We start from the raw sequence: 26,168 nt of genomic DNA, 5'->3' as shown, positions 1-26,168 counted from the left end.
CGAGATGAGCGCCAAAACCCCAGAGTCGTCCGCGACTGGAGCTAACGGTCAGGGGTCCCTTTACCTTTACTTTTCTCTTTGGTTTATGCTGTTTATTAATGAACGAAGTAACATAATTACAGCATCCTCTCCAACATTCCACTGAAGAAAATCAGCACCCATGTCTTTGGGCGCCATGCTCTTGTGCGAGTCGGCGGTCTCGTGTGGGGCCACGATGCCGAAAGTCGCGCAAGACTTGCACGAGAGCCTGGCACCACCGCAAGCAACCGCTGGCTGCCAGATCATCTTCCTCCCCAAGCTTGGCGGTTGGCGGGACATCCCAGGATCCTTTTGGAGCAACCGTCACAAGCAGAACAGGTTGTCTGCTTTAAGCACGGGTGAGAAAGCTCAGATCTGCAAGGCTGCTGGTGGCTGGTGCTACCAACCATGCCATCTCCTCCAGGTATCTCCAGGGCAAACTTGGTGCTGAGTCTTGAAGCCGTGTTGTATCTCTGCGGCAGCTGCAGAGGGCAGTTTCGTTCTCCCATCCAAAGCCACAGGTCTATGAATAGTGCAGTGGATTGCCATAAGGGCCTCTTTGTTCACCCTGGTGGCATGTGAGCTGCCTGGGGCTGCTTGCTCCCAGTAGCATCTGGGATCCTTGATCTGCTGGGCTCCTCTGTCAGGACGCCTGCTTCCTCGGACAGAGAGGAGAGAACACAGTTGGGTCCTTTCAGACAGGTAGTAACATACGGCGGTGAAGGTCCTGTGTGAGTGCCTGGAGGCGGTTGGAGGATGGATGGCCGCTAACAGATTGAGGCTGAATCCTGACAAGACAGAAGAACTGTTCTTGGGGGACAGGAGGCGGGCAGGTATGGGGGACTCCCTGATCCTGAATGGGGTCACTGTGCCCCTGAAGGACCAGGTGCGCAGCCTGGGAGTCCTTCCGGACTCACAGCTGTCCATGGAGGCACAGGTCAATTCGTGTCCAGGGCAGCTGTTTATCAGCACCATCTAGTACGCAGGATGAGACCCTACCTGCCTGTGGACTGTCTTGCCAGAGTGGTGCATGTTCTGGTTATCTCTGCGATGCGCTCTATGTGGGGCTACCTTTGAAGGTGACCCGGAAACTACAACTAATCCATAATGCAGCAGCTAGACTGGGGACTGGGAGTGGCCACCAAGACCACATAACACCAGTCTTGAAAGACCTACATTGGCTCCCAGTACATTTCCAAGCACAATTCAAAGTGTTTGTGCTGACCTTTAAAGCCCTAAACAGCTTCGGTCCAGTTTAGGGGGGAAATCCATCCAATAAACATTAGATGATCACCAGGACTAGCTGGCTAAATTAGTCCTATTTGGGCCAGCGAGGAAACGAGGGGAGAATTAGCTGTGGGATCCCAGAGCGGGTAATCTTCATAAAAAGGGGAAAGGAAGGGGAATAAAAGATCAGGCTAAGTTCACCTTGAAAGCCAGGTGGAATAGCTCTGTCTTGCAAACCCTGCGGAAGGAAGTTAAATCCTGCAGGGCCCTGGTCTCCTGGGACAGAGCATTCCACCAGGTCGGAGCCATCACTGAGAAGGCCCCGGCCCCGGTGGAGGATAATCTAACTTCCTTAGGGCACTTTGTGGTTGCAATAAGTCGGCGGTGTGAAAAAGGAACTTTTTGCATGCACAGGTGCCCTGTGCTGGTTGGGTCTGGCGGGAGTTGGCATTCACAGAGCCTTAGCTTTTGGAAGGCTGGCCCAAATTAACTCCTTCCTCTCTTAACAGCTTTGGGCTCCATCCGTGAACCTATTCTTGAACACTTAATGCTCTGAGACCATCTTCTCTCTCTCTCTCTCTCTCTCTCTCTCTCTCTCTCTCTCTCTTTCGCTCTCGCTCTCGCTCTCGCTCGTGCTCTCTCATAGAATCATAGAGTTGGAAGAGACCACAAGGGCCATCGAGTCCAACCCCCTGCCAAGCAGGAAACACCATCAGAGCACTCCTGACCTATGGTTGTCAAGCCCCTGCTTAAAGACCTCCAAAGAAGGAGACTCCACCACACTCTTTGGCAGCAAATTCCACTGTCAAACATCTCTTACTGTCAGGAAGTTCTTCCTAATGTTGAGGTGGAATCTTCTTTCTTGTAGTTTGGATCCATTGCTCCGTGTCTGCTTCTCTGGAGCAGCAGAAAACAACCTTTCTCCCTCCTCTATGTGACATCCTTTTATATATTTGAACATGGCTATCATATCACCCCTTAACCTCCTCTTCTCCAGGCTAAACATGCCCAGCTCCCTTAGCCGTTCCTCATAAGGCATCGTTTCCAGGCCTTTGACCATTTTGGTTGCCCTCCTCTGGACACGTTCCAGTTTGTCAGTGTCCTTCTTGAACTGTGGTGCCCAGAACTGGACACAGTACTCCAGGTGAGGTCTGACCAGAGCAGAATACAGTGGCTCTATTACTTCCCTTGATCTAGATGCCTCTCGCTCTCTCGTGCTCCCCATCCCATTAAAAACACAAGAGGGGGAGGATTGCAAAAGACAGATGTCGTCGCCCACTGCAGGGCGGAGTGGAGGGAATCGATTACCCAGTCTCTAAAGACTCAGGTCAAATCTGGGGGCCGTCAGAGGTCGCCTTCCAGATGGCGAGACGTGTGTCTTGAGAAAAGAGGGGCGACTTGCTTTGTAAGGTGATAAGGCAGCTCTCGAAGGGACTCCCCCTTTGAGGCGGCTCAATGAATCAAAGCACCGATTTCACCCAAAAACCCTCGCTCAGAAAAAGGGGCGTCCTACGGAGCTCTATTGTACACTTCCCTGCTTGGGCGCTCTCTGCAGAGCTCCGCAAGCCCACCAGCCCAAAGGTTTATGGCAATGTATATTATCAAGCAGGAAAACAGGACTGAGGGAGAGGGATATGATACGATATTGTCATTGTCCCATACAAAACAGCGAAATTGAAAAAAATCTACATCAGACATTCAAAAACCAACAAGCCTGCTATCCCAGCCTGGTTAGCCCCCTAAAAACTCGGATACCCCATAATTAAATACAATATACTCCCATAGAGACTACCTTAAAGATAAAGGGACCCCTGACTATTAGGTCCAGTCGTGGCCGACTCTGGGGTTGCGGCGCTCATCTCGCTTTATTGGCTGAGGGAGCCGGTGTACAGCTTCCGGGTCATGTGGCCAGCATGACTAAGCCGCTTCTGGCGAACCAGAGCAGCACACGGAAACGCCGTTTACCTTCCTGCCGGAGCGGTACCTATTTATCTACTTGCACTTTGATGTGGTTTCAAACTGCTAGGTTGGCAGGAGCAGGGACCAAGGGAGATCAGGACCTGTTTACCTGGCTCAGTTGGTAGTGCGTGAGACTCAAGGTCCTGGGTTCGAATCCTTCGTTGGGCAAAAGATTCCTGCATCGCAGGGGGTTGCAGTTGACCATTGTGGTCCTTTCCAGCTCCATGTTTCTGGGATTTAATATCATTCAAAGCAAGTACCCTGCAGTGCAGACCTCCTTAATATAAACCAGGTTTTCCCAAACTTTTTTTCAGGATAGGTTCCATAAATTCATCCCCAGTGCCCCCTACCCTACAAAAATATAGCTGACAGATAAAGAAGGGGGGGAATGTAAATGGATATATTGATTGATAATCTGGTTGTATACAAACACACACACACACATATATACACACACACACACACACACACACACACACATATATATACATACATATAAAGGGTAAAGGGACCCCTGACCGTTAGGTCCAGTCATGACCGACTCTGGGGTTGCGGCGCTCATCTCACTTTACTGGCCGAGGGAGCCGGCGTACAGCTTCCGGGTCATGTGGCTAGCATGACTAAGCCTCTTCTGGCAAACCAGAGCAGCGCACGGAAATGCCGTTTCCCTTCCCGCTGGAGTGGTATCTATTTATCTATTTGGACTTTGACGTGCTTTGGAACTGCTAGGTTGGCAGGAGCAGGGACCGAGCAACGGGAGCTCACCCCGTCATGGGGATTCGAACTGCCGACCTTCTGATCAGCAAGTCCTAGGCTCTGTGGTTTAACCCACAGCGCCACCCGCGTCCCTAAAGCATAGTAGTGGTTGCATTAAAGAAAGCATCAAAGGACAAAGGGATGATGTGTAGATTGATCCAATATAAATCCACCGTTACCGTATTTTTCGTCCTATAGGGCGCACCGGCCCATAGGACACACCTCGTTTTTTGGGGGGGAAATGAATTTTAAAAAATTATCCCCCCCCCAGCCGCGGCTGCAGCCCCAAGCCTTGCGCACACCTGCCCGAAGCACGGGGCGCCCTCCGGAGGGCACCCTGTGCTTCGGGCGGCAGGCTGCTGCCCGCAAGCCTTGTGAGCCCACGGGAACTCCCGCCGGGCTTGCAAGGCTTGCGGATAGCTTCCTGAAGCCTGGAGAGCTAGAGGCATCGGTGCGCACTGACCCCTCTTGCTCTCCAGGCTTCAGCGAAAGCCTGTATACGCCCCATAGGATGCTGTAATGGTTCTAGGGGTTGCTCATGCGTAAGTTGCCGCCACTCTTGGCTTGGTTGCCTGGTTGAACCCTTTCTGTCTGGACAGCCCTTCACTTTGTGGCTGTCTCAGTCACTGGCAGAATCCGTCAGTGGGCGTTTCTTAAACTTCTTCCAGCAAAAAAGTTCTTTGACGCCAAGTCTCCTCCTACTTTCCCTGCGCGGAGGTCTTCTGCGCAGGGAGGGTGTGGGCAGCGGAGTACCCATGCTCTCCCCACTAGTCTCCGGTGAAGAGTCCTGGAGCCCTTTCTCCGATTCCCCCATCTGCCCCCCTTCTCCATTGGTGTTACGCTGATTTCCTTCCCCAGCAGATGGGCTGCCTCTCTCCCTGCTGGGACCCTCTCCGGCACTGCTCTGGAGCCTTCCCTCCGCCTCTGGCTCTGATGGCAGTTCCCTGACAGACGCACACACATTTCCCCTTCATTTTTGGAGAGGAAAAAGTGCGTCCTATGGGGCGAAAAATACGGTAATTATTGTGTCAATGAAAAAAGGCAAAATATGTTCATACGCGCACGCAAAAAAACCCCACCAGCTGGGAGGGACACCCTTGCACTAAAATGGAACAAAGCCTGAACCACACTTCTGTCTCTGCTCCCCAGTAGTGTAATCTTATTCCTTCTGCAGAGGGGTCCCTCTCTCCAGCGTCCTAGAGCAAGCATAGGCCAACTCGGCCCTCCAGATGTTTTGGGACTACAACTCCCATCATCCCTAGCTCTCAGGGACCAGTCCTCAGGGATGATGGGAGTTGTAGTCCAAAAACATCTGGAGGGCCGCGTTTGGGGGTTCCTGCCCTAGAGTCACTCAAGTCATCACAGAAGGGGAGCTTTTCAGCCATGGTTTGGAGTCAATCAGAGTGCAAGGAGGTGAGACACTCCAAAGCTAAGCGTTTAGGAATCCCGAAAGCACCAGGTGCTTCCGCTTTCAAGGGAATGGGGTTCGAATTCTGCTACGTGCGACGGGACAACTTAACTCGCTCCAAAACAAGATATCGGAGCACTCCAAATTGCTTGCCGTGGACGTGCACAGAGAATAGCAGATCCAGCTGAACTCCTGGTAATCTGCGCTGAAGAAGAAGAAGAGTTTGGATTTGATATCCCGCCTTTCACTCCCTTTAAGGAGTCTCAAAGCGGCTAACATTCTCCTTTCCCTTCCTCCCCCACAACAAACACTCTGTGAGGTGAGTGGGGCTGAGAGACTTCAGAGAAGTGTGACTGGCCGAAGGTCACCCAGCAGCTGCAAGTGGAGGAGCGGAGACGCGAACCCTGTTCCCCAGATTACGAGACTACCGCTCTTAACCACTACACCACACTGGCTGAGCGTTGCAATGCATCTTAAGTTACAATTGTTTTGTAATTAAAAAGTGGTTGCATAATCTCTGCAGGGGTCTGGCTGGGACAGGACGTCGCTGCAACTAGGATTGTTTATTATGTTTGTTTTATTATGTTGGAAGCCACCCAGAGTGGCTGGGGCAAGTGGGCAGGGTACAAATAATAGAATTATTATTATTATTATTATTATTATTATTATTATCCTGCAGCGCTTCTGAATTTGCTTCCAGACTGTTGCTGCCCCCTGAGGCTTCCTCCTTCTCCCCGATCTTGAACCAAGTGGCAATTCACCTCCATCTTTTGCTTTCGTTCCTCACCATTAAGGGCCGTTGGTGCACCCTGGTACTTAAAATAATAATAATAATAATAATAATAATAATAATAATAATAATAATAATAATCAACCTGCCTTGGGATGACACTTCCAGGTCCTCGCCTTCCAACATCCTGCTGCCATATTTGGGCTGCAGGAAGAAGCATTCGGACCCAGTTGCCATGGTTCTTGCTGAGTGCCCAGTTGCCGTGGCAACGGTTGGCCAGGAAGAGACGAGTTTAGACGTAGGTTAAAATGATCTGCTCCGTCTGCTGGGGGGAAGGGGGCGGATTCTCCACCGCAAGATGCGTTTCGGGATTTTTATATATTTTTAAAATTACATTTATATCACACCTTTTCTCTCTCCAAAGGAGCACAAGGTGGCGAAAATGGTTCTCTCTCTCACATCCCACCCCTATTTAATTCCCGCAACAGGTAGGTTAGGTTGACAGGCAGTGAGCCTCATGGCCGAGTGTGGATTCGAACCCTGGTCTTCTCCCAGGTCCTAGGCCGAGACTCTAACCACTATGCCACACTGCCTATCTGCTGACTGGTCCTTCTTGGATACCAACATCATGCTTAAGCAGGTTGTAGTACAGGGGTCAGCAAACTTTTTCCGCAGGGGGCCAGTCCACTGTCCCTCAGACCTTGTGGGGGGCCGGACTGTCTTGGGGGGGGTGAACGAATTCCTGTGCCCCACAAATCACCCAGAGATGCATTTTAAATAAAAGGACACATTCTACTCATGTAAAAATACTAGGCAGGCCCCACAAATCACCCAGAGATGCGTTTTAAATAAAAGGACACATTCTACTCATGTAAAAACACGCCGATTCCTGGACCATCCATGGGCCGGATTGAGAAGTGGATTGGGCCGGATCCGGCCCCCGGGCCTTAGTTTGCCTACCCATGCCTTATCCTAACGGGGAATAGACCAATTAGCATCCCACCACTGAGACCATGTAGAGGTGGGAAGCTCAGGGTGATTTTTCTTCAATCTGTTTTGGAGGTTTCGAAGCTGAGAGAGAGGCAGAGAGCGCGCGCGCAAATAAACACCGGTCGGCCTTAACCTCTTGAAATATACTCGGAGTCGAGTGTGGATTTCATGTTCTTTATTCAGCTCATTGTGCGAGGAATGAAAGTTCCCCAACAATATCTGCTTTATATACATTATTTACACAATGGGCCACACGTGATTGGCTAATTCCGGGATTCTCCTGTAGGCCAATCAGGTTGTGTATTCACTTTCACCTGGAGCTGGATTGGGTGGCTCCTGCAGACCAATCAGACTGCTGCATTCTGAACCCTATTGTTCTAGGACCAATCAGACTGCTGCATTTTGGATCCTATTCAACTCAGTACATAACACCTCTCCAAAAATAACCTCCCAAGGCTCATTCTGCCCCCTGGGCTCAGGTGTGGGGGGAAAGCCTTATGAGGAACGGCTAAGGGAGCTGGGCATGTTTAGCCTGGAGAAGAGGAGGTTAAGGGGTGATATGATAGCCATGTTCAAATATATCAAAGGATGTCACATAGAGGAGGGAGAAAGGTTGTTTTCTGCTGCTCCAGAGAAGCGGACACGGAGCAATGGATCCAAACTACAAGAAAGAAGATTCCACCTAAACATTAGGAAGAACTTCCTGACAGTAAGAGCTGTTCGACAGTGGAATTTGCTGCCAAGGAGTGTGGTGGAGTCTCCTTCTTTGGAGGTCTTTAAGCAGAGGCTTGACAACCATATGTCAGGAGTGCTCTGATGGTGTTTCCTGCTTGGCAGGGGGTTGGACTCCATGGCCCTGGTGGTCTCTTCCAACTCTATGATTCTATGATTCCTTCTCCTCCTTGGACTGTTCCTTTGCAATAAGGGGGTCAGCAGGAGCAGAATGGGGCCAGTGAGTGCATCACCCAGAGGAATTTTGTAAATGTGATCCTCAAAGCCTTTGCGTCTTCCCGCCCGATCCCCAACGCCAGCACTTTAGGCAGGGCTGCCTTTAGCATATGCTCCGCCAGGGTGCAAAGATCCGCCCGGCGCCCCCAAATTTAGTTTAGCCGCCCCCAAAGGTGTCAAAGGTGCCGCTGACCCCGCTGTCACGTAACAGCTCAAGACATTACATAATATTTTGATGTAAGAGTTAATTTCGCGTGTACGGCGCCGTTGAGAATGACAAGCATCGCCGTTGTGAATGACAAGCGCCACTGCTAATGAGCGCACAAAGTCGAAAGTCCTTTAGTGAAACAGTAGGTATACATTTCGGTAATACCTAGGTATATATGTACCGTATTTTTCGCTCCATAAGACTCACCTGACAATAAGACGCATCTAGTATTTAGAGGAGGAAAACAAGAAAAAAAATATTCTGAACGAAACAGTGGGTGTATGATTTTTGTGGTTCATGCTGTGGCCACAGACATGATATGTGATTTGACGGTGAGTTTGGGTAGCCCAACGCAAAAATCCTGTGGATCTGTTCTTTGTAACCATGTTTTTGCACCATTGCGGCCCCACGCAACAGTGGGTGCATGATTTTTTTTGGTGCAGGCTGTAGCCATGGACATGCTATGTGATCTGATGGTGAATTTGGGGTGACCCAATGCAAAAATCCTGAGGATCCACGGGCTTTTAACGCCCCGCTCACAGGCAGCCTCCTTTATCTCTAGGATCCCTTATCTCTCTCCCGATCCCACCAATCAGCTGCTTCCTTTCAACACTCCCTTCCCTCTTGTTTGCCTTAGTGTCTTTTCCTGAGCTGGAGCAGTTTTTTGCTCCTCCTTTTCTTCTAATTTCTCTCCTGATTGCTTTAGTCTTCCTGTTTTCCCCCCTTGCAAGTCTGCTGTCTTTACCTCCCCCCTCCCAGGCAGCCTCCTTTATCCCTAGCATCCCTTATCTCTCTCCCCAATCGGCAAATGATCAGCGGCTTTGTTTCAACACCCACTACCCTCTTTAAAAAAAACAAAAAAAAAACATGATCTGCTTTTTGCCCCTGGGCAATTTGGCTCCAGGGACAACACATTCGCTCCATAAGCCGCACAGACCTTTCCCCTTACTTTTAAGGAGGAAAATACAGTATTTTGTTTTTCTAGCTTGATCAAACTTATTTATTATTACATAACAGGTAGATAGTTAAGAGCTTAGGCGGTTTCAGCGGGCAGGCGCCTGGCGCCCCCCAGAATTTGGCGCCCAGGTACCCCGCACCCCTTGTATCCCCGGGTAAAGATGGTCCTGACTTTAGGCCTCATCCTACCAGCTCCCCTATGCAGGAGTGCCAACTTGGCCCCAGAATTTGTAGGTGCCCGGGCCCTTCATGGGGAATTTTGTGGGTGCTCGGGTACCCAGGGCCTCAGGGAGTTGGCACTTTTGGCCCCCGTGCACTCCAAATTTCCCCATTCTTTCTTTTCATTGTCAGTTCACACAAACACACACGCCGTAACCCCAACTCCTATCTTCTCTGCACAACGTAAGCTCTCCTGGCTGGGACCATTTTTCACCTGTTTTGTGTGGTGGTGTTGTTGTGCCCTTCACCCTAAGGTGGGTTACGTTAAAACGCAATGCTGAAAACAGATTGGCATAAGTACCATCTAATTCTCTGGCAGCAGGATCCGTCTTGTGGTTTGGGCTAACAGGATAATAATCAATAAAAGTGCTTTTTAAAGAAGCGGTTTGAAGCAACTTACAACCACAGAAATAAAGCGAGTCTTGAAAAGATTCAGCATTTGCCAGAAGCTGCAAAATGCCATGCTGGAAGGAGCTGTTGGAAGTTGGATGTCAGAAAAAGCCTAGAGGGCACCAGCTTGAGATTGCCAGTAACAGAACTGGCACTGATAATAATAATAATAATAATAATAATAATAATAATAATAATAATAATAATAATAATTTATTATTTATACCCCGCCCATCTGGCTGGGTTTCCCCAGCCACTTTGGGCAGCTTCCAACAAAGCATTGAAATACAGTAGTCTGTTAAACATTAAAAGCTTCCCTAAACAGGGCTGCCTTTAGATGTCTTCTAAAAGTTTGGTAGTTATTTTTCTCTTTGACATCTGGTGGGAGGGTGTTCCACAGGGCGGGTGCCACCACCGAGAAGGCCCTCTGCCTGGTTCCCTGTAACTTGGCTTCTTTCAGGGAGGGAACCGCCAGAAGGCCCTTGGCGCTGGACCTCAGTGTCTGGGCAGAACGATGGAAGTGTCACATAATCCCCGTTCCGCAATAGTAAGAAATCGATATTTTTGTTTATTTATTGCATTTGCACCCAACCCTCTCTCCAGCACCCATACATTGGAGCTCCCTTCACCACCCTCTTTCCAGAGCATGCTAAGAATTTTCTGGGTTGTTGTTTTTTAGGAAAGCCCTCCCAGATATGTAAACGTGGGTTTTAATCCTATGGGTTTTTTAGCCTGTGTTTGATCTTATTCCCCAACTGCCCAATATTTTAAATAATCTTTTTTTAAAAACTGCTTTACTGATGATTTCATTGTTCCATTTTGTTGTTTTCATAAACTGCTTTGAGGTAGTTGGGTTTTGTTTTTTTTTTGCTGAGGTTTTTTTCCTTCTCCTTTTTAAAAAATGGAGTATTATATACTTTTCTGAATAAATAACAAAATGAAAGCGCTTACACAAGGGAGAATTGGGTCAGTATCTCTTCTCCTTTGCCCTCCAAAATTATGTTGGTAGGACAAGACTTCTGGTTCCCAAGAGCTCCACAAATCTCTTGTTTTTACGTTCGTGTGTTGTTGTTGTTTTAAGGCATAGTTTTTTTTATTGATTTTCACAGATGTTGCAAATTTATTTATATTTCAATGCATGTTTTTCTCAAAATTTTGACTTCCCATCCTTACTTCCATGATATTTTTATTCTTACCTTATCCCCACTGCTTTATATAATAGAATTATGCTCTATTTTGCTTATCGTTTTCATCCCTCTGCTCATAATTCGAACCCTACCCATGTTTTCATTTGAATATAACAGTTCTTCAAATAGTCCAAAAAGGGTCTCCACTCTTCCATGAACAGTTCATCCCTTTTGTCTCTTATATTTGCTGTCCATTTCACTATTTCCGCATAGTCCATTAACTTTCGAAGCCATTCCTCTCCGCCTTACTCTGAATTTTTCCTTCTTTCTATTTTCTGCATATACAGGATTCTGGCTTCTGCTGTTGCAAACCTAAATTCTGCTGTTGCAAAAAAGCTCGCGAATACCTCACAGCTGTGGGTCAAATTTGTGCTTAAATTTGGTCCTCCTAAGGACGTTATTGATCTAACCAGCAGCCATCTGCTGATGGATGGCCACACCGACTCGGCCCCGAACACACTGAGCAGATGCTTGGAAGCTGTGGCTGGATGGTTTCATGGGAGCCGCTTGAAACTAAATCCTTCGAAGACAGAGGTCCTATGGCTGATAATAATAATTATTATCAATGTGTGCCCACAGTGATCCATGCGACGGTCATCTCCAGGCTTGACTACTGTAATTCGCTCTACGCGGGGCTGCCCTTGAAGCTGTCCCAGAAACTCCAGTGGGTACAGAATGCTGCAGCGAGGCTCCTCACGGGGTCTCTGCCATGGGAGCATATTCACCCAGTGCTTTTCAAGCTGCACTGGCTCCCGATGGAGTACAGGGTCAGATTTAAGGTGCTGCTTTTGACCTTTAAAGCCCTTCATGGCCTAGGACCCTTGTACCTACGGGACCGCCTTTCCCGGTATGCCCCACGGAGAGCCTCAAGGTCCATAAATAGCAACACCCTAGTGGTCCCGGGCCCTAAGAAAGTTAGATTAGCTTCAACCAGAGCCAGGGCCTTTTCAACACTGGCCCCGGCCTATTGGAACGCTCTGTCTCATGAGACCAGGGCCCTGCAGGATCTGATTTCTTTCCGCAGGGCCTGTAAGGCAGAGTTGTTCCGCCTGGCCTTTGGCTTGGAGCCAATTTGATTCCCTCCCTCTCTTTCTTTTTTCTTTTCCTTCTCCTCCTGAGATGAAGCTACATTTTAATATTTTAATGTTTCAATATTTTAATGTTGTATTTTAATTTTGTTTTTAAGTTGTAATCATTCAACTTGTTTTTATTATTGCTTGTAAGCCGCTCTGAGCCCGGCCTTGCCTGGGGAGGGCGGGGTATAAATAAAATTTATTTTATTATTATTATTATTATTATTATTATTATTATTATTATTATCATTACTATTATTATTATTAAATAGTTTAACCATCTTTTTCAGAACCTCCCTCCCTATTATCCCTAGGAGAAAACTTTGGGGAATAACCAATTTGAACCTTTTCTTCGATTCATCATGTATCATTTCCCCCAAAGCCTTTTTACATGTCTGCCACATATGTCAGGCTTGGCCAAACTTGGCCCTCCAGATATTTTTGGGACTACAATTCCCATCATCCCTGACCACTGGTCCTGTTAGCTAGGGATGATGGGAGTTGTAGTCCCAAAACATCTGGAGGGCCAAGTTTGGCCGTGTCTGACATATGGGGGGAAAATAAGGCCCTTCAGTTTGTTTAAACTTCCAAAATTTACTTAGTGCATTTTTATACTTCTTAGCCACTTTTTACATTTGTGTTTTACAGACAGCTAACTTTTTCATATTTCCCGGGAAGCAGTTTGAGCTCCTACCCTCAGATTTTCACTCTTCCTTTCCCATGTTTGCAGGACTAAGAGGGATCTCCGGGTTCAGGTCTCGGATTGCATTCAGCTCAGCCTCCACGGGCGGAAAAAATTGGTCTCCGTGGAGACGCGCGCAGAACAGAGCACGCCTGACTTCGCCAAGAGCCGTGATGGCTTCGTGCTTCTCTGGCCGAGGAGATAAACACTGGTCAATTTTGGAGGACAGGACTTCATCCTGACAGCCCCTCAACGGAGAGTAAAAATAATCATCATCAAGGCTTAGAATCATGTTTTAGAATCATGCAGCAAAGCATCGCTGCTTGGACTGCTAGTGTGGAGTAGGAACCCTATCAAAGAAAAGGAAAGAAGTACCTAGCCGTAGATTCTTTCCTTCGTTCTCTCTCTTTTTTTTAATACTTTATTGACAATCTTATGCAACAAATACAGTATAGTGGTACCTTGGGTTACATACGCTTCAGGTTACAGACTCCACTAACCCAGAAATAGTACCTCGGGTTAAGAACTTTGCTTCAGGATGAGAACAGAAATTGGGCGGCAGCAGCGGAGGCCCCATTAGCTAAAGTGGTGCTTCAGGTTAAGAACAGTTTTAGGTTAAGAACAGACCTCCAGAATGAATTAAGTACGTAACCAGAGGTACCACTGTATAAATATTCTTTAAATCTTATAAATGAAACAACAACCATATACAAGTAATACCCCATTTGTCAACAAACAATAAACTTAATTTATATTTCTACTATCTCTTGTTTTCTTCTCTGTTTATTAACATGGATTAAAAAAACAAAAAACACATAATGGGACTTCCTATTGTTTCCTTCGTTCTCTATGCTGATCTGCATGGTGAAACTTGAAAGCCTCCTGTCAGGGGTTCAGAAGGAGAGACACAGGAGGGGGAGCAAATGGAGAGTGAGGAGGAGGAGTACGAGGGGGGCGCAGGCAGTGACAGTGGCCAGAGTTATTCCACAAGCCTCTCTAGCGAATCGGAGGACTCACAGAAGGGAGCGCCGGTGGCCAGAGCAAGGGAGATTCCAAGGGAGAAACCTCAAGAGGGAGGGGCCAGCGGGGAGTCCCTGAGCAGCAGCTGGAGATCAGGACCAGCGTCTCCACCAGAGCGCAGTGGGGAGGGGGAGTCCCAGGAGTCGGGACCAGTGTCCTCACCACCAGAGGGAGGAGAGGAGTCAGGTTTGGCAACACCCACATCAGGAAGCGGGGAAACAGTCAGAAGGAAAGTCACCGGCTGGGCGCGCGCGCCAAGTTCAAATGTACAGGAGCGCGGCACAGCGGGGAGCCCGGGAAGGGAGCCAGGTCCTAAAGCCCGCCGGAGGGAGGGGCAAGACTCAGGAGGCTCAGCGTCAGAGGAGTCCAGGAAGGAGGGAACCCCAGAGGGCAGAAGGACCCAACGCAGGAAAGAGCAGCGCAAGAGGTGGAGCCGGGCTAGAATCTTAAACTGGTGTGGGTGGAGCAGTGAGTCAGAGGGGACTTAGCCGGTCTAGCGTTAAGACGTGGGCCTGCGCGCCCAGAGCTTGGAAATGGAAACTAAACTTCAATAAAGACTTTTGTATATAATATCCACTGGGCGTTGGTCCTCTGTGAGCTGGGACCTAGTGGCAGTCCTGACACCTCCTTATCGCCGCATTCACGGGACAGAGCAAGTAAGGTCCCCCAGTTACTCTGACACTCCTCCCGATGGTGACATCATTCCTCCTTGCTCGGGGTGGTGGTGGAGGGAGAATCCTTAAGCCACGCTACCCGGTGTTTTCCCCTTCAGTACGCCATGGGAGAATGAGCCGGAATCTGCGGAGACCTGTGTGATGTGGATTACGCAAAAGGGAAGAGGCCAATCAAGTTGTGTTCCCTGGGGCTGCATAGCTCAGCCTTCGGTCCAGTATACCTGAAGGAGCGTCTCCACCCCCATCGTTCAGCCTGGACGCTGAGGTCCAGCGCCAAGGGCCTTCTGGCAGTTCCCTTCCTGCGAGAAGCCAAGTTACAGGGAACCAGGCAGAGGGCCTTCTCGGTGGTGGCACCCGCCCTGTGGAACGCCCTCCCACCAGATGTCAAAGAGAAGAACAGCTACCAGACTTTTAGAAGACATCTGAAGGCAGCCCCGTTTAGGGAAGCTTTTAATGTTTAATGTATTACGGTATTTTAATATTTTGTTGGAAGCCGCCCAGAGTGGCTGGGGAAGCCCAGCCAGATGGGCGGGGTATAAATTAAAAATTAAAAAATATTATTATTATTATTATTATTATTATTATTATTATTATTATTATTCCTGTGCTGGCAGGGGCTGATGGGAGTTGTGGTCCAACACCGCTGGAGTGCTGCGGGAGGCCAGTTTGCAGAAGGCTGCTTTGCAGCGTTGGTTTCTTTTGGAGGCAAAAGCAAACTCTTGTTCTGCTGCAGTGGTTCTCAAAGTGGGTGATAGCAACCCGGGGCGGGGGGGACGGACAGCAGGATTACCTGGGGGGGTGCTAAGAGGCAAGCGGGGAGGCAGGGAGATACAAATGATGGTCAGACTTTGAAAACCTGGTCAGTTTCGTTGAGCCAATTAAGCAGTTCTAATTGGGTCTTGACTAAATGTGCAATTAATTGTTTCTGTTTTGCATTTTGCTGCGTTGTTATCATTCTTTTTTTAAAAAATAATTTTTATTAACAGGCCAATCACATTAATTCCAAATCACAATAATTCCAAATTACACAGCCAAATTTTTAAAATTTTCGTTGGGGGTACCCATGCTTCGAGCTCCGAAAGGGAATCCAATCATCTCTCTTGCTGCTGCTTTAATTACACAGTTCTGTCAAAATAATATTCACAGTTCTGTTCAATCTTCTCTTTCTTGTTTTCCTCCTCTTCTTGTTGTTCTTCTTTATGATCTCTGATAATCTCCACAAGCGGGTTGAAAACAAACATGTTATGTCCTGTGTGGATTTTACACTCATCCAAGAGCCATAAAAGTAGACAGACGCCATTTCAACACCTCCGTTCAAAACATATTGGACAGTCTGTCCTGATCTCCCCAGGCCCGCCGCTCCCTCATAAATTTTTCTCAGGGGGCCCTGCTAAGCTGAACCCACACTCCAACATAGAAACAGCCATAGTCCTCCTCCCCCTGGATTCCTGCGGGCGGGCCTGGCATGATAAATCTCTTTTTATGACTGCGTCACAAAGGACTTACTTTCGTTTCCCGATGCTTCCATAAGTCATGTCCTTGCGTAGTAGTTAATTTCCACACAGTTCTGCTTATAATCAGTAATTGCAACGATTCTTTGGGGGGAGGATTATTGGGTACTCACATAAGACAAAAAAAGAAAAGTTTTTCTCCCCCCCTCCTTTTCAGTCTCGCTCCGACATACCGATCCTTTGATGAATCTTCTTCTTTCTTTATTCCTCTTCTTGATTTATTATTAAGTCCAGCCCGTCACTCCTCTACCCAGAGATCCCTTTAGTTAGCAGTTCTTACTCCCGATCATTGCTTGAAGTATGTGTGTTTGCTTCTGTTCTGATTGTTTATTTTGAGCTCCCGCAACTAGCTGCGCAGATCAGAGACAGCGTCCAGGAGAGCCGACCCACACGAGGGCTTTTGTGCCTAGTGCCCTCACCCCCTTTCGAATCTGGGGGTGTATTATGGGCACAGCAGGCAAGGCAGCGTTCCCCATTCGCTTGGGGTAACGAGGGAGGCTGCATACTCCCATAACAGCCTCTTAATTACCTCGTGTGAGCCGGAGAGATGGTATTGTCGGCCATCTTCTGATGCGCCCCCAGCGGCCCCCGCGTTGTTATCATTCTTAGTGCTTTTTTAATAGAGTAGGAAAGGCAGCGCTGGGGTGAGTTCATGGAACCAAGAGGCCCCCGAAGGTTTGGAAACCACCGCTCTGTTGCGTCTTCTAGTAAACGTTGCAAATATTCTTATAAAAACTACAGAGCTGCAACCAGCTGTCAAGTAATAAACGGTTTATTTACAAAATGTGTGGCTTGATCGGACATTATTGGGGGTGTAAAGGTAAAGGTAAAGGGACCCCTGACCATTAGGTCCAGTTGTGGCCGACTCTGGGGTTGCGGCGCTCATCTCGCTTTATTTGCCGAGGGAGCCGGCGTACAGCTTCCGGGTCATGTGGCCAGCAGGACTAAGCCGCTTCTGGTGAACCAGAGCAGCGCACAGAAACGCCGTTTACCTTCCCACCAGAGTGGTACCTATTTATCTACTTGCACTTTGACGTGCTTTCAAACTGCTAGGTTGGCAGGAGCAGGGACCGAGCAATGGGAGCTCACCCCGTCGCAGGGATTCAAACTGCCGACCTTCTGATCAGCAAGTCCTAGGCTCTGTGGTTTAACCCACAGCGCCACCCGCGTCTATTATTATTATTATTATTATTATTAGGGGTGTAGAAGCAAGCAAAAAACATGAATAAGAGGGGTTGGTCTTTAAACATAAAAATCGCATATTAAAATACATGTCAGATTTACACGTCTGGGGAGGTCTATGTAAACAAACTGTTTTGGGGGGTTCATCAAAAACAGTACAGCGAATTGCCTGATATCAATTGGCAGGGAGTTCCAGAGTGCGGAGTCAGGTGAGCATAAGACTCTTCATCTCAGAGTCATGGATTTGAGCCCCGTTGTTGGACTAGATGATCCTCGTGGTCCCTTCAAACTCTGTAAGTCTATGATTCTACTCTCTTGCATTCAGAAGTGAAGGAGCGAGAAGTAGGCGGCAATGTTACTGTGGGTTGTTGTTTTTAATGTTATAGAACAGGAGCTCCTAAGAAGTCGAGGCAAAGTGAATCACCGAGAGCTGGAAATTGCCATGAATGACTATGTGAATTTTCTTGCCTTGCTGTGGGGTAGGAGAGGAGCTATTTTGTCGCAAAGCATCTCTTACCTTCTCGCTGGAGTGGTACCTATTTATCTACTTGCACTCTGACATGCTTTCGAACTGCTAGGTTGGCAGGAGCAGGGACCGAGCAACGGGAGCTCACCCCGTCGCAGGGATTCAAACCGCCGACCTTCTGATCGGCAAGTCCTAGGCTCTGTGGTTTAACCATGTCAAAGTGCAAGTAGATAAATAGGTACCGCTCCGGCAGGAAGGTAAGTGGTGTTTCTGTGCGCTGCTCTGGTTCGCCAGAAGCGGCTTTGTCATGCTGGCCACATGACCCGGAAAAACTGTCTGCGGTCAAATGCCGGCTCCCTCGGCCACTAAACCAAGATGAACACTGCAGCCCCAGAGTCGTCCACGACTGGGCATAACGGTCGGGGTCCCTTTACCTTTAGCACAACCTGCTACTCCAGCAACCTTCAAAACCCCCAGTTCACACTACAGGGCAAATGGGAAGGACAATTCTTTTGCAGTGGCCCTGTATTATATCTTAACGGCCCTATCTTGTCTTTTTGCCTAGGCTAGCCCAAGAATTCCTCTGCAGCTTGTATTTCTCCCTTCACATCCTGAATAATCAAAATCCTACCAGTTATTAATTTCTAGGGTTTACGGCAGGGGTAGGCAAACTAAGGCCCGGGGGCCGGATCCAGCCCAATCGCCTTCTAAATTCGGTCCGCAGATGGTCCAGGAATCAGCGTGTTTTTACATGAGTAGAATGTGTCCTTTTATTTTAAACGCATCTCTGGGTTATTTGTGGGGCATAGGAATTCATTCATTTTTTTTCTCTCCAAAATATAGTCCGGTCCCCCACAAGCTCTGAGGGACAGTGGACCGGCCCCCTGCTGAAAAAGTTTGCTGACCCCTAGTTTAGGGGGTGTCTCCCCCCACCTCAGAATCTATAACACCATTAGAGGAGACAAAAATCCTCCTCCATCCTTATCTCTGGGTTTACAGTGGAAGTTCTCCTCTTGTTGCTAGGTAACCACAGCCCACCCAAACGCTTCTGGGAATGTGGAGAGATGAAGGCTTATAGCTCCAGAGCGCCTGATTTCGAGGTGTGATGGGCCTTCTGGACTCCAGATTCTCAGATGCCATCCATCATTCCCACGATTGTCCTCCAGAGCCTACTTGTATTCGCTCAGCGAGACACATCCCGTCAAAACATGCTTGACCTTGGACGGGGAAAATATTAACTTATCAGCAGCGAAAAAATACCTCCCACTCCTGATGCATGCGAATATTGCATCCTTAACGGAGACCTGTTATTGTGGAGTCTATTGTTGGAAAGCATATCTCTCAGCCGTCGATCTCTCCATCTTCCTTCCCCCTCGTCCTCCAGCCTTGGCACAACACATCCCTAGCCAGGCTTCTAAGGCTGAGTGCATCAGAACCAGGAAGGATGAGGAGATGACTCTGGGTTCGCTGGCCCTAAGAAGAAGCAGCCTCATCTGGTCCAGCAACTCAGTATTGTCTGAACTGACTGGCAGCAGCGCTCCAGGGTTTATTTATTTTTTTTATTTTTTAAAATTAATTTTCAACATTATCATTTTCAACAGTAATTAAACATACTTTCATTTCTTACACCTTTTTTTTTTTTTTACTTCCATCAATCACATCTGAAAATTTTCCAATCTGTTCACTTAATATACATTTCTTACTTCCACTATTACATTTAACTTGCTGAGAGGTCGTCCTCTCCCACATGATGGGTTGATCTGACGTTTTGCGTTCCGGTTGTGATGGCTTGGGACTGGGGCTGCATAGCTCAGCCTTCAGACCAGTAGACCTGAAGGAGCATCTCCACCCCCATCATTCAGTCTGGACACTGAGGTCCAGCACCAAGGGCCTTCTGGCGGTTCCCTCCCTGAGAGAAGCCAAGTTACAGAAAACCAGGCAGAGGGCCTTCTCGGTGGTGGCGCCCGCCCTGTGGAACGCCCTCCCACCAGATGTCAAAGAGAACAACAACTACCAGACTTTTAGAAGACTTCTGAAGGCAGCCCTGTTTAGGCCCTGGCCAACCGTGCATGCGCCGGGCCACCGAAGTGTGAAGGGGACGCATCAGTGTCGCGATGCAACTCAACCCCACTCGGTTCCACTACACAGGTAGCGTCATGTTCAGCTGGCATCTGAAGGCAGCCCTGTTTAGGCCCTGGCCAACCGTGCATGCGCCGGGCCACCGAAGTGTGAAGGGGACGCATCAGTGTCGCGATGCAACTCAACCCCACTCGGTTCCACTACACAGGTAGCGTCGAGTTCAGCCGGCATCTGAAGGCAGCCCTGTTCAGGGAAGCTTTTAATGTTTGATGCATTACGGCATTTTAATATTTTGTTGGAAGCCGCCCAGAGTGGCTGGGGAAGCCCAGCCAGATGGGCGGGGTATAAATTATTATTATTATTATTATTATTATTATTATTATTATTATTATTAGCTGCGGGAGGTCAGTTTGAGTTTCTTCTGCAAGCAAAAGCAAACTCTTGCTCTGCTGCAGTGGTTCTCAAAGTTGTGATGGCTTGGGACTGGGGCTCAGACTCGGAACCAGAGGCGTCTCAGTCTAAACCGGATCCTTTGCCTCAGGCATCATCTGAACCACGTCTGGGGCCTGATCCTGAAGAGCCCCAGTCTGCACAGGTTCCCCTGCAACAAGCCCCAGCTGGGCCGAGTCAGGGGCCTGATCCTGCCCTGGCAGATGCGGGGATTCCCTCGTTGCCTCCAGCTGGGCCATCATTTACAGCTGCTCCACTGCCGGTTGGGTCAGGGGAGGCTGAGGTCGAGTAACCCACCGACGTCTCCCAAGCTGCAGAGACTAAGGTCTGAGAGAAGAGAGACCTGAGTACTCACAGAAGAAGAGGAGTTTGGATTTGATATCCCGCTTTATCACTACCTGAAGGAGTCTCAAAGCGACTAACATTCTCCTTTCCCTTCCTCCCCCACAACAAACACTCTGTGAGGTGAGTGGGGCTGAGAGACTTCAGAGAAGTGTGACTGGCCCAAGGTCACCCAGCAGCTGCATGTGGAGGAGCGGAGACGCGAACCCGGTTCCCCAGATTAGGAGTCTATCGCTCTTAACCACTACACCACACTGACAGGAGGAGTGCTTGCCTTCAGGTGAGACAGGGAGGTGAGTCGCCGGGGGATCAGGACCGGCCGCTACCCCGACAGAGATAAAAGGCTGTCGGACCCCACCCCAGGTTGTGGGAGCAACATTGCTGTATGCCAGATCCTGCCTGAGATCCTATACCTGTTCTTGCCTGGTTTCCTGCCTCGTGTCCTGCCTTTGCCCTGTCGGACTGACTCCTAACAGAACCTCTGGATTCTGGACCAGTCCTGGACCGCATTTCACAGGTTACCCCCGGACCCAGCACACTGATGGTTGTTCCAACCATCTCTTGCATGTTTCTCAACTCACTAGCACATCGCCTAGAGATTCAGGCTCACTAAATAAGGAGATTCTGACTAAACTCTAGAGAGATCCTTCCGACACCAAGATCTGCTCAACAGTGGAACGGTCGCCCTTGGGAGGTGATGGACTGTCGTTTATTGGACATTTATAAGCAGATGGCCACCTGTGAGGGATTCTTTAGTTATTGCAGGGGGTTGGACTGGATGATCTCTGGGGGTCCCTTCCAAGTCTACGATTCGATACTTCCTTCTTGACTTGTGGGTGTTGCTTTGGAGCAATCCACCCAACAGCCCTGCCCCACAGCAAGAGCTGCCTTGTGGTTGTTGTTGTTGTTGTTGTTGTTGTTGTTGTTTAGTCATTTAGTCATGTCCGACTCTTCGTGACCCCCTGGACCAGAGCACGCCAGGCACTCCTGTCTTCCACTGCCTCCCGCAGTTTGGTCAAACTCATGTTCGTAGCTTTGAGAACACTGTCCAACCATCTCGTCCTCTGTCGTCCCCTTCTCCTTGTGCCCTCCATCTTTCCCAACATCAGGGTCTTTTCCAGGGAGTCTTCTCTTTTCATGAGGTGGCCAAAGTCTTGGAGCCTCAGCTTCAGGATCTGTCCTTCCAGTGAGCACTCAGGGCTGATTTCCTTCAGAATGGAGAGGTTTGATCTTCTTGCAGTCCATGGGACTCTCAAGAGTCTCCTCCAGCACCGGAATTCAAAAGCATCCATTCTTCTGCGAAGAAGGCTGATCGCCGAAGAATTGATGCCTTGTGGCTACAGACATTAAATTCAAAAGAGATTTTTTCATTTCTGGCATTCCATTTTCTTCTTTTTTAAAAAACACATAAAACTGTTAACATTTCTTCTGATTTTATTTTATTTTGCATAAAGTGCCATGGTCAGCAATCACCGCCCCACCCCTCCCCGCCCCACAGAAATCTCCCCTTCCAGTTTGCACCCCGCAAATGTTACAGGTCAATACTACGTAGAAATCAAACACTTAGGCAAGACTCAGATAGTAAATATCATACAAAGAGATTTCAAATGCCCTCTGGGTGAGGGTTGGGTTTGTTTTTCCAAAACTTTAAATACCTTTTGGGTTCCTCATTCAGCACAGGGCAGGCCTGGGACAGGCTAAACAGTCCTGGTTGTGTTTTGCAATCCAGCCTTCCTTGCAGACTGTAAGCCACTGGCCGGCTAAAGAAGAAGACATTTTCCTTGCCTGAAAGGGCGAGGGGGGAGATTTTGAGGTCGCGTTTTTGTCCCTCAGGCTCCCCTCAACCCCCATTGAGAAAGTTGCTGAAAAAAATCCCACCAGAGGAATCAATAGAGGTTTGAAAGAGCAACCGTTGCCTCGGTATTGAAAATAAACGTTCAGTCCTATTGCATCAGGAAAAGGAACGTTCCTGGTCATCTTGGTGTCCTATTTCCAGGATGGAAAGCAGGAATAATCCAGCACATTTTTTTGCGGGAGGCTGCCCATCCTTTTAAAATTACAAAGCAAACCGTTCCAAAAAAAGAGGAAAAGGAACCACGGGGAGAGAAAGAAAGACGGAAATTAAATAGATACATCTCAACATGCACAATGTCCATTTTCCCCACCCCACCCCTTTAGGAAAGCTATTTACATTATTATATCTACATATCAGCATTTCCACCGAAGGGGAACTTGCTGGGGTTTTTTAGCAGCAGATGAGTGGGATCAAAAATCTCCCAGAGGCCCAAGAGTTAAAAGAGTCCCTTTGGCGGGGTGTGCGTTTATAGTCTCCAGGGGTTTACCCGACTGGCTTTTCCTGCTTTTTCGAGGACGGAGTTCTTCCCCCAGTCCAAATCGGTAGGTTACAACCATAATGGCCCAGGCTGCATCCCTTGGCTAGGATGGGGCTAGCTTGGGCTATGCATAGGGCTCCCTGTATTTCCCCTTAAATAAAATAATAATAATATCCACATGTCACCATCAAATTATGTGCCAACCAACGATGAATCCTGCAGCTTGTATCAACGATGCAAATTTGTAGGAGAAAGGACATGGGGCTTCTCTAGATGCAAGTGTGTCTTTCAAACCCATAAGACCTAGAAACCTGGCTTTTGTAAGGGAACCAAGGTTCTTAAGGGGTTTAATTTGGTGCCCGTGGTTGATTTCTGTGCTTGTTTGGTCATGGAATACACACACAGGCTTGGCTGTCCAAATACCGCATTTTTTGCTCTATAAGACTCACTTTTCCCCTCCTAAAAAGTAAGGGCAAATGTGTGTGCGTCTTATGGAGTGAATGCAGGCTGCGCAGTTATCACAGAAGCCAGAACAGCAAGAGGGATTGCTGATTTCACTGCGCAGCGATCCCTCCTGCTGTTCTGGCTTCTGGGATTCAGAGTATTTTTTTTCTTGTTTTCCTCCTCCAAAAACTAGGTGCGTCTTGTGGTCTGGTGCGTCTTATAGAGCGGAAAATACGGTAGATCACTTTCCACCACCCTGTGTAGGGATATTTCTTTGAGCGGGAGAAGTTATTCCCAGCTTGGCGCATCTGCCCTAGTTCTAGATCAGGAGTGTCGAGAAGCTGTTATCTGGATGAGCCCCGCGGTTGCAGAACCTGTATCTTTTATAAAAAGAAATCAACAGCCGAAGCCCATTGTTACAGATATTCTCACGTATAAAAATATATGTGTGCAGGTAGCAATACGGTTTGTGTGTGCTTCTATAATGCGATGGTTTCTCTCTCTCAATCCTGCTTCTCTCCAGCTAAATATCCTATACAGAAGGACCTGGCATGTGTGTGGCAGGGCTTGGGGGCCAGAGCTCAGGGTTCAAACGCCTGTTTAAAGGGGTCAGGAGGCTAGGAAAGATTCCCTTTCTCTTGCGGAACTGCTGTCAACTGGAGCAGGGGTCAAGAACCTGCAGTCGTGCAGGTGATGTTGAATGCTGAACTCTCACCGGCCCTAGTTGGAGTCTAATAATAATAATAATAATAATAATAATAATAATTTATTATTTATACCCCACCCATCTGGCTGGGCTTCCCCAGCCACTCAGTGCGGCTTCCAACAAAATATTAAAATACAGTAACGCATCAAACATTAAAAACTTCCCTAAACAGGGCTGCCTTCAGATGTCCTCTAAAAGTCTGGTAGTAGTTTTTCTCTTTGACATCTGGTAGGAGGGCGTTCCACAGGGTGGGTGCCACCACCGAGAAGGCCCTCTGCCTGGTTCCCTGTAACTTGGCTTCTTGCAATGAGGGAACTGCCAGAAGGCCCTCGGAGCTGGACCTCAGTGTCCGGGCAGAACGATGGGGGTGAAGACGCTCCTTCAGGTATACTGGACCGAGGCTGTTTAGGGCTTTCAAGGTCAGTGCCAACACTTTGAATTGTGCTCAGAAACGTACTGGGAGCCAATGTAGGTCTTTCAACACTGGGGTTTGACATCATCTGGGCAACTAGAGGTTCTCCACTGCTGGAGCCAGGACTTTTTTTCAGCCGGAACTCAGTTATAATAATAATAATAATAATAATTTATTATTTATACCCCACCCATCTGGCTGGGTTTTCCCAGCCACTCTGGGCGGCTTCCAACAAAACACTAAGATACAATATCCTGGCACCTCTCAGGTGGACACCACTGTCGTTCTAAGAGAAAGACAGAGGTGTTCATGGCGAGTTCCAGCACCTCTTTTTCTAGAAAAATAGTACTGCCTCGAGTAGACATTACTAGACTGGCCAGCGGTCTGCTATGTTTAAGGCAGCTGGGTTTCATTTCTGTAAAGCTCTCATGTCAGCCTTCATCAACTGGGATGTTCCCCCATCCCAGATGTTTACGGACTCCAAATCCCATCGGTGTCGTGGTCGTGTTGTGCAGAGCTCGTCGGAGACCAGAGTCTCTGAGATGTGCTCAGCATATGAAGCTGGTAGAGCATGAAGCTCTTAGTCACAAAACCAAGGGTCCAGATGTAGAACAGGAAGCAGCAAGGTAAGGCCAGGAACCACAGCATCCGAGAGCTCTGCTTAAGGAGGCAGAAGCCAGCTGGTTCTCATCAATGCCTTCTCCTCTGCTTCCTTGAAGGCTGATCAGCTACAGGTGAAGTCACTCTGCCTTCTCCCCCTTCAGGCTGCTGTTCAACAGGCGAAGCTGACTGCTGGCCCCTGACCATCAGCCCATCAGCCACTGATGGGCGTTGGAGTCCTAAACGTCTGGAGGACACCAGGTTGACGAAGGCTGGGTTCGCCCTGCTTGTGGCAAGTGCAGGAAATGCTGGGTGGGGGTTCTGTAGCTGGGATTCCTGCATTGCAGGCGGGGTTGGGCTGGATGACCTTGTGGGGTCCCTTTCAACTCTATGATTCTGCAACTCCCACCAGCCCCAGCATCAGCCCACACGGCTTGATGGGAGCTGTGGTACAAAACATCTGGGGGGCACCAAGTTGGCGAAGGCTGTCTTACGTAACACAGAGATTGGGGGCAGCTGCCCTGGAACGAGTGACGCCTATTGCAAAACCGGAAAGGGCTTGCTCTCCCTGCCTGCAAAAAACAAGCAATGGACAATTACAGAACTGGGATCACATAGCAACTGGGATTGCAGCCCTCTCCCCGGCGAGGAAATTCTGCAGGACTTTTGGCTAGCCATGGCAGAATCCGAGACCAGGGAAGAGTCGGTGGAAGAAGACTGGAGGAAGTTTAAAGACTATTTACAGAAACATTGCAAAATTAAGGGATGCTAGAGGGATGCTGGATGGTAGCTAAGTGGTTTTCAGCTGTAATGCTAAAGAAATAGAAAATAAGGATTTGAGTTAAGTAAAAGATCTAATGGTAAGGACTTGCTGAATAGATAATTTTGAACTGGAATATAAGAAAGGGTGGTATGAGGAGGTCTAGAAAGTAAGGTAAAAGAAAAAATGTAAATGGAATTTACACATGTTTTTTCTGTTTTTCTGTGTCTGTTTTTAAAATGTTTTTAATTTTTTGTATTTTCTTTTATATTTTTGTTTTCTCTTCTTTTTTTTGTTATTATGTATAATCTTGAAAACTTAATAAATATTTTATATATAAAAAAAGGACTTTTGGCTAGCCAAAGCAGAGAGGGCAAATATTTCACGGCCTCGGGCTTCAGCAGTGGCGTAGCGTGGGGGGTGCAGGGGGGGCCGGC

At 48.3% G+C, this 26,168-nt stretch overlaps 1 protein-coding gene and 1 long non-coding RNA gene across 4 annotated transcripts in view; one reads left to right on the top strand and one right to left on the bottom strand.

Annotated features, from left to right (window-relative positions):
• LOC310827687 (unconventional myosin-Ig-like) overlaps nucleotides 1-13,515 on the top strand; it is a 98,149-nt gene extending 84,634 nt beyond the window's left edge. For 2 of the 3 annotated variants that reach the window (XM_083703995.1, XM_083703996.1), the window contains exon 22: nucleotides 12,801-13,515. In XM_083703995.1, coding sequence (XP_083560121.1) covers nucleotides 12,801-12,957 — 157 coding nt within the window. In that variant the 3' untranslated portion in view covers nucleotides 12,958-13,515. The remainder of the gene's footprint in view (nucleotides 1-12,800) is intronic. The other variant, XR_014556477.1, reaches the window with a different exon arrangement.
• LOC310827916 overlaps nucleotides 1-25,648 on the bottom strand; it is a 103,148-nt gene extending 77,500 nt beyond the window's left edge. The window contains exon 1 of the long non-coding RNA XR_014556557.1: nucleotides 24,356-25,648. This is a non-coding gene — a long non-coding RNA (uncharacterized lncRNA). The remainder of the gene's footprint in view (nucleotides 1-24,355) is intronic.
• Between the last annotated feature and the right edge of the window lie 520 nt (nucleotides 25,649-26,168).

Source organism: Podarcis gaigeae, assembly GCF_964106915.1.
Source record: "Podarcis gaigeae genome assembly, chromosome: 12".
NCBI lineage: Eukaryota > Metazoa > Chordata > Lepidosauria > Squamata > Lacertidae > Podarcis > Podarcis gaigeae.
This window is presented reverse-complemented; position numbering and strand designations above follow the sequence as displayed.